Raw genomic sequence first — 15,887 nt, 5'->3', positions numbered from 1 at the left:
AGGATGGCCAGGTTACAGTTTGCCAAGAAGTACTTAAAAGAGCAACCACAGTTCTGGAAAATGATCTTGTGGACAGATAAGACAAAGATTAATTTATATCAGAGTGATGGCAAGAGCAAAGAATGGAGGACAGAAGGAACTGCCCACGATCCAAAGCAATATACAGGGGTCGGCAACCTGCGGCGCCTGGGCGGAATGAGGCCCGTAACCTGAAATCATCCGGCCCGCAGGCGGATTTTCCCCCAGTAATTATCCAACCTGCAGACTTCCGTAATCTCCGGTACCACCCGGGCCTGAGACGCGGTGACGCAAGGACGCATGCGTTGACGACCGCAACGGTGGAGCTGCTGAGCAGCCCTGAGGGCCGACCGCCGTGCTCCTACTGTACCACATCCTGCATAAAGCCGCCGGCACGGCCGCGCACCTTCTGTGTCTGGGCTTCACTGTTAGGATCGGGGTTGTCAATAGGCCGGGGACGAGTGAGTGTGAATATTTGAGCTTCCGTCTTCAGGAACAGAGCCAAGGCAATGGTCCGTAGGTGCGCCATGTTCGTGAGCGCCTGTAACAAGGGGCTAGTGCTCCGGGTGGTGTCCTCGAAGGGGTAGGATCTATGTAAACACGTGATTTGATGCCTGCCATCTGGGGCGGGATCCATGTGTACACGTAATAGATGTGGCCCGCCATCTGCTCACAAACATGCGTCCTTGGCCCCAATGAGGAACAAGGTTGCCGACCCCTGGCATATCACCTCGTCTGTGAAACACGGTGGTGGGGGTGTTATGGCTTGGGCATGTATGGCTGCTGAAGGTACCGGCTCATTTATCTTCATTGATGATACAACTGTTGATGGTAGCACAATGAATTCTGAAGTGTATAGACACATCCTATCCGCTCAAGTTCAAACAAATGTCTCAAAACTCATTGGCCGGCAGTTCATTCCACAGGAAGACAATGATCCCAAACATACTGTTAAAGCAACAAAGGAATTTTTCAAAGCTAAAAAATGGTCATTTCTTGAGTGGCTAAGTCAATCACCCGATCTAAACCCAATTGAGCATGCCTTTTATATGCTGAAGAGAAAACTGAAGGGGACTAGCCCCCAAAACAAGCATAAGCTGAAGATGGCGGCAATACAGGCTGGCAGACCATCAACAGGGACAACATCCAGCTACTGGCGATGTCCACGAATCACAGACTTCAAGCAGTCATTGTATGCAAAGGATATGTAACAAAATACTAAACAGGCAGGCACGGGTTATTGATTGGGGACGATCAGCCATGATCACAATGAATGGCGGTGCTGGCTCGAAGGGTCGAATGGCCTCTTCCTGCCTATTTTCTATGTTTCTATGACTACTTTCATTTACATGACATTGCTGTGCCCCAAACATTATGGTGCCCTGAAATGGGGGGGGGGGGGGGGGGGGGGGGGGGGGGGGGGGGGGGGACACACACTATGTATAAACACTGCTGTAATTTCTACATGGTGAAAACAAAGTTAATCAAAATTGCCTTTATTAAAATCTGACAATGTGCACTTGAACCACATGTTATTTTTTTTTTTCTATTACAAATCTCAAATTGTGGAGTTGAGGCAAATACATAAATGATGGGTCTTTGTCCCAAACATTATGGACGGCACTGTAGAACATAGAAACCTACAGCCCACAATGTCTGTGCCAAACACTATGCCAAGATAAACTAATCTGATCTCCCTGCACATATCCCTCCATACCCTACATCTACATGTGCCTATCTAAAAGCCTCTTAAATGCCATTATCAGATCAGCCTCCACTCTGGACATTCCAGGCACCCACCATACTCTGTGTAAAATTTAAAAAAACCTGCCCCACACATCTCCTTTAAACTTCCAGAACTTTATATAATTCTACCAGATTTCCTGTCAGCCACTAATGATCTGGAGAAAACAATCCAAGTCTGTTCAATCTCTCCTTATAGCTAATACCCCTGAACACTTTTCTCAAAATTAAAATCAATGAATGTAAAATCATGCCTGCTAAGTGCCGAAGCTCTCTGTTGCTGTTACTTTCCTGTACTTGATGTAAATACAAGAGGATGGTACTAAACGGACCTGCTGAACATTGATAACCTGCATGAATTTAGAATCATTTTTTATTTTGGAGATGGACAGGAAATAATTGGTGACATGTCTTTCAAAAGAATGCTTTTCAACAACAGTGTCTCGTGTCATTTTTCAAATTACTATTACTGCTCCCTATACACATGGTTCAGGAAGGTTAAAGACGGCTGGGACAGTGTACGGTAAGTCCATCAGAGAGCGCGGGGGGGGGGGGGGGGGGGGGGGGGGGGGGGAGAGAGAAAGTTTAGCGCGTATTTAACATTACCAGTCGGTTTCCTTGGTTCTGAAAACTCCAATAAGCCAATTAAAATGGCCAGTCAGCAAAGGAGATTGCCTACGGCTACCTCGACTGCCTAGCGACCCCACTCCACTGCAGTACGAGTTCAAAAGAACCATGCCGACCACTTTTTACTCGTGGAAAATTTTTCAGCACGCTGAAATTTTTTTTCTCAACCATACTGAGACCGCAAGTAGGCGGGAACTTCCCTCAAGCATGAAGGAGAGTTACAGTGACCTACTAGGACCACGTGTTGACCATGCTGCGAGTTTGAGTCGAGCGCAAACTCTTCTAAACTCGCAAATTAGGTCACCGCAGTGGGACAGGCCCTATAGTCCTGCCTGCAGAACCATGATCTTGCTGGCTATGGCGGCAACCACTGAGATTATACTTTGGTGACTGCTACATATAACCATATAACAATTACAGCACGGAAACAGGCCATCTCGACCCTTCTAGTCCGTGCCGAACACGTATTCTCCCCATGTCCCATATACCTGCGCTCAGACCATAACCCACCATTCCTTTCCTGTCCACATAACTATCCAATTTATTTTTAAATGATAAAAACGAACCTGCCTCCATCACCTTCACTGGAAGCACATTCCACACAGCCACCACTCTCTGAGTAAAGAAGTTCCCCCTCATGTTACCCCTAAACTTCTGTCCCTTAATTCTCAAGTCATGTCCCCTTGTTTGAATCTTCCCTACTCTCATTGGGAAAAGCTTATCCACATCAACTCTGTCTATCCCTCTCATCATTTTAAAGACCTCTATCAAGTCCCCCCTTAGCCTTCTGCGCTCCAAAGAATAAAGCCCTAACTTGTTCAACCTTTCTCTGTAACTTAGTTGCTGAAACCCAGGCAACATTCTAGTAAATCTCCTCTGTACTCTCTCTATTTTGTTGACATCCTTCCTCTAATTAGGCGACCAAAATTGTACACCATACTCCAGAATTGGCCTCACCAATGCCTTGTACAATTTTAACATTACATCCCAACTTCTATACTCAATGCTCTGATTTATAAAGGCCAATACACCAAAAGCTTTCTTTACCACCCTATCTACATGAGATTCCACTTTCAGGGAACTGTGCACAGTTATTCCCAGATCCCTCTGTTCACCTGCATTCTTCAATTCCCTACCATTTACCATGTAGGTCCTATTTTGATTTGTCCTGCCAAGATGTAGCACCTCACACTTATCAGCATTAAACTCCATCTGCCATCTTTCAGCCCACTCTTCCAACTGGCATAAATCTCTCTGGAGACTTTGAAAATCTACTTCATTATCCACAACCCCACCTATCTTAGTATCATCTGCATATTTACTAATCCAATTTACCACACCATCATCCAGATCATTGATGTACATGACAAACAACAGTGGACCCAACACAGATCCCTGTGGCACCCCACTAGTCACTGGCCTCCAACCTGACAAACAAACATCCACCATTACTTTCTGGCATCTCCCATTCAGCCACTGTTGAATCTATCTTGCTACTCCACCATTAATACCCAACCATTGAACCTTCTTAACCAACCTTCCATGAGGAACCTTGTCAAAGGCGTTACTGAAGTTCATATATACAACATCCACTGCTTTACCCTCATCAATTTCCCGAGTAACCTCTTCAAAAAATTCAAGAAGATTAGTCAAACATGACCTTCCAGGCACAAATCCATGTTGACTGTTCCTGTTTATCCAGATGCTTATATATATTATCTCTAAGTATCCTTTCCATTAATTTGCCCACCACTGACGTCAAACTAACAGGTCTATAATTGCTAGGTTTACTCTTAGACCCCTTTTTAAACAATGGAACAGCATGCGCAGTACGCCAATCCTCCGGTACTATTCCCGTTTCTAATGACATTTGAAATACTTCTGTCATAGCCCCTGCTATTTCTACACTAACTTCCCTCAATGTCCTAGGGAATATCCTGTCCGGACCTTGAGACTTATCCACTTTTATATTTCTCAAAAGTGTCAGTACTTCCTCTTTTTTGAATCTCATAGTTTCCATAGCTACTCTACTTGTTTCCCATACCTCACATAATTCAATATCCTTCTCCTTGGTGAATACCAAAGAAAATAAATTGTTCAATATCTCCCCCACCTCTTTTGGCTCTGCAGATAGCTGTCCACTCTGACTCTCTAATGGACCAATTTTATCCCTCGTTATCCTTTTGCTATTAATATAGCTGTAGAAACCCTTTGGATTTACTTTCACCTTACTTGCCAAAGCAACCTCATATCTTCTTTTAGCTTTTCTAATTTCTTTCTTAAGATTCTTTTTACATTCTTTATACTCCTCAAGCACCTCATTTACTCCATGCTGCCTATAATTATTATCTCTCTCTTTTTCCAAACCAAGTGTCCAATTTCCCTTGAAAACCATGGCTCTTTCCAATTTTTATTATTTCCTTTCAACCGAACAGGGACATAAAGATTCTGTACTCTTAAAATTTCACCTTTAAATGTACTCCATTTCTCTTCCACATCTTTCCCATAAAACCCAATTTACTCCTTTTAAATCCTTTCGCATCTCCTCAAAGTTAGCCTTTCTCCAATAAAAAAAACCTCAACCCTAGGTCCAGTTCTGACCCTCTCCATAATTATATTGAAACTAATGGTATTGTGATCACTGGTCCCGAACTGTTCCCCAACGCATACCTCTGCCATCTGACCCGTCTCATTTCCTAACAGGAGGTCCAGCACCGCCCCTTCTCTAGTAGGTACTTCTATGTATTGCTGCAAAAAACTATCCTGCACACATTTTACAAACTCCAACCCATCCAGCCCATTTACAGAATTTGTTTCCCAGTCTATGTGTGGAAAATTGAAATCTCCCACAATCACTACCTTGTGCTTACTACTAATATCTGCGATCTCCTTACATATTTGCTCTTCCAATACTCGCTCCCCATTTGGCGGTCTATAATACACCCCTATAAGTGTTGCTACCCCTTTCCCATTTCTCAGTTCCACCCAAATAGCCTCCCTAGACGAGCCCTCTAATCTATCCTGCCAAAGCACTGCTGTAATATCTTCCCTGATAAGCAATGCAACACCTCCACCTCTTGCCCCTCCAATTCTATCACACCTGAAGCAACAAAATCCTGGAATATTTAGTTTCCAATCACAGCCCTCCTGCAACCATGTTTCACTGATCGCCACAACATCATACTTCCAAGTGTCAATCCAGGCTCTAAGTTCATCCACCTTTCTTACAATGCTCCTAGCATTAAAATATACACATTTAAGAAACCCACCCTCTCTTATTCTCTGTTTATTGTCTTTTTCTTCTCTCTCCCCTACATTTTGAGTCAGAGTGCTACCATTCTCTGCCTCCTGCCTCACACACTGACTGCTAGCTTTCCCAATTTGAGTCCCTCCCCCCAACCATACTAGTTTAAAGTCTCCCCAGTAGCCTTTGCAAATCTCCCCGCCAGGATATTGGTCCCCCTCGAGTTCAAGTGCAACCCGTCCTTTCTGTACAGGTCGCACCTTCCCCAAAAGAGGTCCCAATGATCCAGAAACTTGAATCCATACCTACTGCACCAGTCCCTCATCCACTCATTTATCCTCCACCTCGCTCCATTCCTACTCTCACTGTCGCGTGGCACAGGGAGTAATCCTGAGATTGTTACCTTTGCAGTCCTTCTCCTTAACTCTCTACCTAACTCCCTAAATTCTTCTTTCAGGACCTCTTCTCTTTTTTTACCTATGTCGTTGGTACCTATATGTACCACAACCTCAGGCTCCTCTCCCTCCCATTTCAGGATTTCTTGGACACGTTCAGACACATCCCTGACCCTGGCACCAGGGAGGCAAACTACCATCCGGGTCTCCTGTCTGCGTCCACAGAATCGCCTATCTGACCCCCTGACTATAGAGTCCCCTATTACAATTGCCCTCCTCTTCTTTTCCTTACCCTTCTGAGCAACAGGACTGGTCTTTGTGCCAGAGGCCCGGCCGCTGTCGCTGCCCCCAGGTAGGCTGTCTCCCCCACCCTTACTCAAACATGAGTACTTATTTTCAAGGTGTACAGCCACCGGGGTACTCACCAGTCCCTGCCTCTGCCCGTTGCCCTTCCTAACTGTGACCCAGTTTTCTGTCTCCCGTGGTCTTGGAGTGACCACCTCCCTATAACTCCTTTCTATGACCTCCTCCTCGCTCTCCCTGAGCAGACAGAGGTCATCGAGTTGCTGTTCCAGGTTCCTAACACGGTCCCTTAGGAGCCCCATCTCGACGCACCTGGCGCAGATGTGGACGTCAGGAGGGCACTCAGACTCCATGACCTCCCACATCTGACATCCAGAACAGTAAACTGCCCTGGCCCTCATTCTCCCCCTTATCCGAATACAATAAAGCCTTACCCGGGATATAAGCCAATCAGCTGCTTCCTCTAGTCCGTTCGACCGCAGTTGCCAATAATTGTAAAAAACAAACCCATTTAAGTTATTTCTGCACTGTTGCAAAACTCCTTACATAAAATCAGAATTTACATAAAACCAACCTCTACTAATATTTTAGATGATTACTTGAAAATGATTGAAACAAAACCTCTTTACAAAAACCTCAAAAAAGCTTAAACTGTAACCAGCATATCCTGGATTGTGAATTGTGACCTAACAAATTTAAATGGAGATGTTCAAACAGATGACTAAATGTACAGATCAGCTGATAAATTACAACCAACTCTGGAAATAACAATCTGTGGTTCAGGAGCTGCATGTGGCCTTATGAAGTTTCATGCAGTTCCAAAACCCTGACGAACAGATACCCCTTTGAACAGTAACCTACAACGCACCACCTGCCACATGATGTTCAATTCTGCCCTGTTCAGCCACTTGCTACACACGGTGCATTGAGCATAGCATTGCTGACATAGTGTTATGTTCCCATGAATTCTAAGGAAACCCCAAATCTTAAAATAAAAGAAGCAGCCTCAAAAGTAGAGAGGTGTATGTTGGCAGCCAAAGAAAGGAAGCAGGGTGCATCTTTCTTACCAATCCCCCCTACTGTCAATATAGGTCAATCAGGCTGACCCTGACTGTTTTCCAGATCTTCCGTTAGACTATTTTCTAAATGGGGTGAGAATCCAGAAATTGGAGGTGCAAAGGCATGGGAGTGCTGGTACAGGATTCCCAAAAAGGTAATTGGTAAGTCGAATCGGTAGTAAAGAAAGCAAACTCAATTTAAGACGGCTTATATACAAAAACAGAGACACAAATACAGGTGCACAACCTTTTATCCAGAATTCCGGAAACCGAAAAGCTCCGAAAACCAGACATTTTTTCCAGGATGTCGTCTGCACACCAAAGCTCGCGTTTGGCGCCAAACTTGACCCGAAACGACCCGCGGTCAACCCAGGTCTGTACTGCTGTAGGGGCTGCCTCCTCCCCGGAGACCAGGGAGACCCTTAAACATCTGTAAATCATTGCTTAAATGTTAGTCAGTTAGTTTGGAGGGCTTTTATGTGAAGGGGGAAACTTTAATTCTTAGTCCCCTACCTGGTCGGAGAGGCCGGGGGCGGAAAATGCCTTACGGGGTCGCCGTGCAGTAAGCTCCGGAGCGCTGTGGCCACCGACTCCCAACATCGCGGAGCTGGGGGCTGCGGGCTGCGCCGGTTGTAGCTCCGACCCCGGCAACTCTACCCCTGGCTGCGCGGCGCTCCAAATCCAGCTTGGCCCGCGGCCGGACGCCCGTAGCCCCGCGATGTTGTGTGTCGGCAGCCACAGCGCTCCGGAGCTTACCGCACGGTGACCCGGTAAGGCATTGCCCGCTCCCCGTTGGTATCCCAGCGCTGCGACGCCGCCGACTCCCAACATCGCGGAGCTGTGGCTGCGGCATCCGGCCGCGGGCGGCGCTGGATTTGGAGCGCCGCGCAGCCAGTGGTAGAGTTGCCGGGGTCGGAGCTCCAACCGGCGCGGCCCGCGGCCGGACGCCCGCAGCTCCGCGATGTTGGGAGTCTGCGGCCACAGTGCTCCGGAGCTTACTGCACGCCGACCCGGTAAGGCATTGCCCGCTCCCCGCCTCTCCGACCAGGTAGGGGACTAAGAATTAAAGTTTCCCCCTTCACCCCCCCCCACCACATAAAATCCCTCCAAACTAACTGACTAACATTTAAGCAATGATTTAAAATGATTCCCCGGTCTCCGGGGAGGAGGCAGCCGCTCCAGACTTTTCAAGCCGCCCGCGCTACCTACCTGATCTACGCTAAAAATCTTCCATTCGGAAATCCGAAAAATTCCGAAATCTGAGAAGTGTCTGGTCCCAAGGCTTTCGGATAAAAGGTTGTGCACCTGTATAATGTTGAGGCTCAATAAGGCGCTGGTAAGGCCACATTTGGAATATTGTGAGCAATTTTGGGCACCATATCTGAAGAAGGATGAGCTGGCTCTAGAGAGGAGGTTTACAAGAATGATCCCAGGAATGAATAATAATAATAATAATAATAATAATAATATCCTTTATTGTCAGTGCACGTCAGTGCAACGAGATTTAGTATGCAGCTTCCAATCGATGTAAAAGAAAAGTAAAATAAATAAATAAGCTGTGTGACATGACCAACCGAGGGAGACAGTCCAGGGGGGATGGGGGGCACTCAGCAGGGCCGGTTCAGAGCTGCTATAGCTCTGGGAATAAAGCTGTTTCTGAGTCTGGAGGTTCGGGCGTAGAAGGCCTTGTAACGTCTGCCGGAGGGAAGTAGTTCTAACAGTCCGTTACAAGGGTGTGAGGAGTCTTTATGGATGCCGACGGCCTTCCTGAGGCACCGTGTGTGGTAGATGCCCTCCAAGGCTGGTAGCTGTGTCCCAATGATCCTCTGCGCTCTGTGGACGACGCGTTGAAGAGCTCTCCTCTCCGCCTCCGTGCAGCTGAGATACCACACAGAGATGCCATACGTTAATATGCTCTCTGTGGTGCAGCTGTAGAACGTTGTCAGCAGCTGTTGGGGCAGACCAGTCTTTTTTAATGTCCTCAGGAAGAACAGTCATTGCTGTGCCTTCCTGACCAGCGCAGCGGTGTTGGTGGACCATGTGAGGTCCTCAGAAATGTGAGTGCCCAGAAACTTAAAGCTGGACACTCTCTCCACACTTTCCCCGTAAATGGAGATTGGGGCGTATTCTCCATTATGGGACCTCCTGAAGTCAATAATCAGCTCCTTGGTCTTGGAGGTGTTTAGTGACAAGTTGTTACGTGCGCACCAGTCCGCCAGGTTCTGCACCTCCGCACTGTATTTTGTTTCATCACCGTTGGTGATCAGCCCAATCACTGTTGTGTCGTCTGCAAACTTCACGATGGTGTTGCTGTCGAATGCATGAACAGTCGTGAGTGAAGAGGGAGTAGAGCATGGGGCTTAGTACACAGCCCTGTGGTGTGCCGGTGCTCAGGGTGATAGTGGAGGACAGGTCTCACTGCCTGCGGTCGCTCCGTCAGAAAATTCAGAATCCAATCGCATATCGGCGAGCTGAGGCCTAGCTGATGGAGTTTGGTGGTGAGCTTGGTGGGAATGACCGTATTGAATGCAGAGCTATAGTCAATGGAGAGATCCTCACGTACGTGCCCTGTCTGTTCAGGTGAGTCAGGACAGTGTGAAGAGCCAGAGAGATGGCATCCTCTGTTGATCTATTTGCCCTGTATGCAAATTGATGAGAGTCCAGTGAGGCAGTGATGCTGGGTTTGATGTGGGAGAGGACCAGCCTTTCGAAGCACTTCATTGGGATTGGAGTTAGGGCATCCGGGCGGTAGTCGTTCAGGTTGGTGACTTTAGACTTTTTCGGCACCAGCACTATGGTGGCTGTTTTCAGGCACTTGGGGACCGTTGCCAGAGATAGAGACAGATTGAAGATTCTCATGAATACCTCCGCCAGCTGTACAGCACAGTCCTTTAGTACCCTTCCTTGGACTCCATCCGGGCCTGCAGCCTTGCGTGGATTGATCCTACGCAGAGCGCACTGTACCTCCTGAGTGCTCAGTGTTAAGGCCTGTCCCTCCGCCATGGCCGGGGTTATTCCACTCCTGGTGGTGTTGCCAGTTTCGAAGCGGACAAAGAAGGTGTTTAGTTTGTTGGCCAATGTGATATCACCGTGCGGGCAGGCGGGGCTGCTCTTGTATTCAGTGATGTCCCCAACACCCTGCCACATGCTTCTGGTGTCTGCGGTATTGAAGTGGTCTTCCACCCTTTGCCTGTGGATGTCTTTGACCTTTTTTATGCCTTTGTTCAGGTTCAACCTGGCCGCACTGTAGGCAGAAGTGTCCCTGGATTTAAAGGCGTTGTTGCGTGCCCTTAGCAGATCCTGAACCTCCTTGTTCATCCAGGGTTTCCGGTTAACCTATGATGAGCATTTGTCGGCACTGGGCCTGTACTCGCTGGAGTTTAGAAGAATGAGGGACCTCATTGAAACACACAGAATAGTGAAAGGCTTGGATAGAGTGGATGTGGAGAGGATGTTTCCGCTAGTGGGAGTCTGGGACTAGATGTCATAGCCTCAGAATTAAAGACATTCTTTTAGGAAGGAGATGAGGAGAAATGTATTTAGTCATAGGGTGGTGAATCTGTGGAATTTTTTGCCACAGAAGGCTGTGGAGGCCATCAGTGAATATTGTTAAGGCAGAGATATAGATTCTTGATTAGTACAAATGTCAGAGGTTCTGGGGAGAAGGCAGGAGAATGGTGAGAGGAGGGAGAGATAGATCAGCCACGAATGAATGGCGGAGTAGATTTGATGGGCCGAATAGCCTAATTCTACTCCTATCCCTTATGACAGTTCTATAGTGACACGCCTGTGCTCGTTGGTGTACTTGAGTAAAAAAACTGCTGGAGGAACTCAATGGGTGAGACAGCATCCGTGCTCAGGATTCTAAATGTTACCTGTCCGTTTCTCTTCACAAATTATGCTGAAGCACTGACTTCCTGCAGCAGATTATTTTTTGCTCCTAATTCCAACGCCTGCAGTCTCTTATCTCCATTGAAGTACTTGTGCATGCAGGTCTTCCCCTGGCATTAACTGCAATTTCACACGGCTTAAAATGACCAGCATGGGTTGTTTTGTTTTTTTTTGTTTTTTTTTTAAATACCACCCCTGTCATGGTTTGCCTCTCAGATTTTATTCTTATTAAAAAAACATGAACATGAACTTGAGAGATTTCAAGATAAAGCCAAATATGAAATATGGCAGTTGATAAGTCAAATAGAAAAGAAATACATTCAGCATCTTATTTAAGGGAATTAGATTTTTATACATATTTTAAAAATTGACTCGTTATTTCGGCTACAGCCCTAATTTAAATTGCACAATTGGCATAACATTCCATTTCTTTCCACCCAAGATGGATAGTAGAAACAAGGAAGTGTAGATGCCGGCTTACACAAAAGGTCAAAGTGCTGGTGTCATTCAGCTGGCCAGGCAGCATCTCTGGAGAGCAATGATAGGTGACATTTCAGGTTGGAAACCTTTTTTCAGTCTGAGTAACTCAGTTGCTCAGAAATGCTGCCCGATCTGCTGAGTTACTCTGGCACATTGCATCTAAGATGGCTTTCCTGAAATGCAATGTGGGGAAAAAAAAGACTGGTCCATGGTGGAGTAGTGAATGGCTAATTTGTGGGGTTGTATATTCCTTCTGATGTTTACATAGAGCTTCTTTGTATTCCTAATGCATGAACTTGAGTTTATCAATACCATCTGAAATGCTCCTTCACCAGACAGAATGGTCATGGACCAGGGATTCCTAAGAGTCAGCAAGAATTAATCTCAAAGTTTGGAGAACTATGCTGGAATTATTCACACCATTCAGAGAAGTAACTACACTTTGAATACAAACTTGCTGCTAGGCGTGCTTGGTCGAACATCTTGAATTGTTATTTTAAAGTTTCCCCAACAGGTTTATGCTCTTCACCAACAAGATAATGATGCACACAGAATCTGAGGAGACGTGACAGATGGATTCAGAGAATGTTTTATCTGGTGGGAGAATTTACAAGACAGCATTGCCTCAGGAGATGTTGCCCATTTTAAGACTGTGGTGAGGAGGAATATCTTCTCTAAATGACTGTAAGAGCTTGGAAACAGAGTCATTATAGCATCTTGCACCACTATTTATCGTGCATTATTCATTCACCAGTCAAAGTATTAACTAGCTGAGACTTAACAGATGACCACATTGAAGTTTCCTACACCATTATGGACTTGACAATAACTAGTAATTAGCAAATATAAGCAGCCTAAAAAAAATTAAGACACAGTATTGATCAAATCTCAAAGCTGATAAGAATCAACACCTTTAGTAAGGAGCAAAAGAATGAAAATGTAAAATTGCAAACTGTTTTGATAGAGGGAAACATTTATTTAAACCACGAATTAAATTAACAGGTTCACAGTATGAAAATAAAAGGATTTTGACATTTTAAAATGAGTCATTTTTATGTACCGACACAACTCAGATATTTTGTTAAGAGTTAATTTTGAAAATAATCAGTCATCTCCCAGTTAATCCAAGCACTCTTTTGGGCACTCCTAAAGCAAATTTAGAAATACAACCCAAAAAAAGTTTTATTAGATCAAAAAGATCAAAAATTTAATACAACATTCTGATTTTGTGGCAGTTTATTTTTTAATCAAATGCAAGTTGGCATGCAGAATGTCATACTTGCAAATCAGACAAAATGTAAAACACCGGAAGTCATCCACCCATCATGTGCCTGTTCAAAATCTAATAAAACATTAACCTACCTAGATCTGTAGGTTTCATGAGATCATCTAATATTTCGTAGAAAGGCAATTTTGTTAATCTCACTTTAGATTTTGTATCATCTTTTCCTGTGTGGCAAATTGGAACTGATGTTCTTGCATTTAGGGCTGCTTCTGAAGAATGCAAAGGAAACGTTGGTGCAGATAGAAGCTGTTGACTCTGTGCATTTGTTGGCGTTAAACCGTTCCGTTGAGCATGTAAATCTTGGATCTTCTTTAAAATCTCCGCTGAGCAGCTAGTCCTTAAGAGCTGTAATGCCCGTGATACCAATTCATGTTTCAGCCCACTTTTGTTACGTCCTGCAAACCTTAGAAGTGCTTGAAGCTCAGATATCCTAAAGCCCAGGATCATGTTCTTTTTTGCAGGCAGGGACAAAAAGAATAAACAAGATTATTAATATGGCTATTTAAGATGTTCTGATTATTAGCACATTGAAATTGCAAAATAAAATATACAAACAAGAGATGGCATGTAAGTAAATGGTTTCAACCAAAGGCTTAGATGGCATTAATTTAAAAAAATCCCCAAACATTTGATGATTTGCAAAAGGCATCAAAACCTAACAAGATACCCGTGATTTTGAGGTTGATTATCTTTAGTTAATTACTACACCAAGGTCCTCATAATTTTAGATTTATCTACTAAGTGCTTTTAAGCCTGCACTGCTCAGGAGCAAACCGACGAAGATGCGAGTGGACGCCCCATCGGTATCCTGGATGACCAGCTACCTCACTGGACGAACACAATATGTCAGGCTACAGAACTATGTCTCGGACATGGCAGTGAGCTGCTGCAGATGTTCTGCAGGTAGAAAGTGCCATCTTCTTCGCTGTCGTGTTCTGGGGCAGCAGTGTGAAGACCGCAGACGGCAATAGGTTTAACAAATTCATGAAGAAGGCTGGCTCCATCCTGGGGGTGGAGTTGGATTCATGGGACTTGGTCTTGGAGGGGAGGATGCTCCTCAAACTGCAGAGCATCTTGGACAATAAATCTCACCCCTTCCATGACACAGTGGACAACCTGAGGTGTACCTTTAGCAACAGACTGGGTCCACCAAGATGCAGTACAGAACATCACAGGAGATCCTTCTTCCCTGTGGCTATCAAACCATACAACTCCTCCCCCTTCTGTCGTGGGGTGGACTGACTCCCTTCCCCAATCCTTTCCACTCATCACTTTACTTTCATGTTTCATGTATTTTGTGTTTTATGACTGTTGGTAGATCAATTTCCCTCCTGGGATAAATAAAGTTCTATCGTATCGTATCATGGCCCTCAAACCTCTTGAAGGAAAAATAAAACAACCCTAGCTTATCTAATCTTACCTAAAGCTTTTTTTTCTGCACTGGCAACATCTCATAAATTTCCTCTGCCTAACATCTCCTCTCCTCTGCTTATCCAAAGCTACGAAATATTTCCGGAAGTGACCAGAATGTTACATTGTATTCGAGTTGTGGTCTATCTGCTACTCTAGCTTAACTCCTTCCATATATCTACATTACACAAAAGAGGCCAATCAGCCTACTGATTTTGTGCTAGCTCTTGCTATCTAAGCTAATGGCTGAAAGCATCCCATACATATAATATTTTAATCATTTTACTGCCACTTTAAGGATCTGTAGATATTCAAGTTACATCTGCTCTTCCATATTGGTCAATATTTATTGCAAATTCTCCCTTCTTTGCACCTTCCCAAATGCATTAGCTCATTCCTATGGGACATCACATCTATGGGTGATTGAGATGATGGTAAATAGTGAGAGGTATGCGCACACCTAAGGGGGAATGGGAGAAAATAAGGATTAAAGATATGGGGTGTGGGGGAATTACTTGAAATTAGAAAATTCAATGTTCATAATGTTGGGCGGTAAGTTTCCAGGCTGAATATGAAGTGCGGTTCTTCCAGTTTGCGTGTGGCATCACTCTGGCAATGGAGGAAACTCACGACAGAGGAGTGGGTATGGGAATGTGCTAAAATTAAGCTAAAATGGTTTGCAACAGGGAGTTTCAGTCTACTTTATGGACAGAGTGCAAGTGTTTTGTGAAACAGTTGCCTAGACTACACTTCTTCTCGCTAATGTAAAGAAGGCCACATTAGGAGCACTGAATGCAGCAGGCACAGTTAGAAGTGCACGTAAACCTTTGTCTCATCTGGAAAGGCCACTGGGGTCTCTGGAAGCGAGTTGTGGTGAAGAGAACAATTCACAATTGGTTTCAAAATTAAATGTGGATGGAGTCAGAGGGTGCTTGTGAAGTGTTGTTTTCCTGATTGGAGGCTTGTCACCAATGGTGTGCCACAGTGATCTGTGCTGGGTCCTATGTTGTTTGATATTTGTATTAATGTTTTGTATACTAACATGGTTAGTACATTTGCAGATGACTCCAAAATTGGTGGTATAGTAAACAACAGGGAAGGCCATCAAAATTAACATGAGGATCTGGATCAACTGGAGCAACAGGCCAAGGAATCAGATGGAATTTTAACTCTGACAAGAGTGAGATAGGACTGGCAGAATAAATGGTAGGTGCCTGGAGAATATTGTACAATAGTGAGAACAGGAAGTACAGGTCCACTGTTTCTTGAAAATGGCCTTTGTTGGCAAGAGTATTGAGTGAAGGATTGTGGATTTTATAATACAGCTGCACGACCACATTTGGAGCCTTGTCTGCATTTCTGATTGCCCTGTATTAAGAAGGGTGTCATCAAGCTGAAAAGGGTAAAAATAAAATTCACCAGGACTCATGGAC

At 44.9% G+C, this 15,887-nt stretch overlaps 2 protein-coding genes across 5 annotated transcripts in view; both read right to left on the bottom strand.

Moving 5' to 3' along the window:
• LOC129711242 (elongation factor 2) overlaps nucleotides 1-15,887 on the bottom strand; it is a 523,480-nt gene that overhangs the window by 46,703 nt on the left and 460,890 nt on the right. The gene's annotated exons all lie outside the window — the stretch shown is intronic.
• LOC129711245 (E3 SUMO-protein ligase PIAS4-like) overlaps nucleotides 1-15,887 on the bottom strand; it is a 64,369-nt gene that overhangs the window by 26,947 nt on the left and 21,535 nt on the right. For all 3 annotated transcript variants that reach the window (XM_055658766.1, XM_055658767.1, XM_055658764.1), the window contains one exon: nucleotides 13,122-13,494. In XM_055658766.1, the coding sequence (XP_055514741.1) occupies nucleotides 13,122-13,491 (370 nt within the window). In that variant the 5' untranslated portion in view covers nucleotides 13,492-13,494. The remainder of the gene's footprint in view (nucleotides 1-13,121; nucleotides 13,495-15,887) is intronic.

Source organism: Leucoraja erinacea, chromosome 29, assembly GCF_028641065.1.
Source record: "Leucoraja erinacea ecotype New England chromosome 29, Leri_hhj_1, whole genome shotgun sequence".
Classification (NCBI taxonomy): Eukaryota; Metazoa; Chordata; class Chondrichthyes; order Rajiformes; family Rajidae; genus Leucoraja; species Leucoraja erinaceus.
Note: the sequence above shows the minus strand (reverse complement) of the source record. Positions and strands in the feature narration are given on the sequence as shown.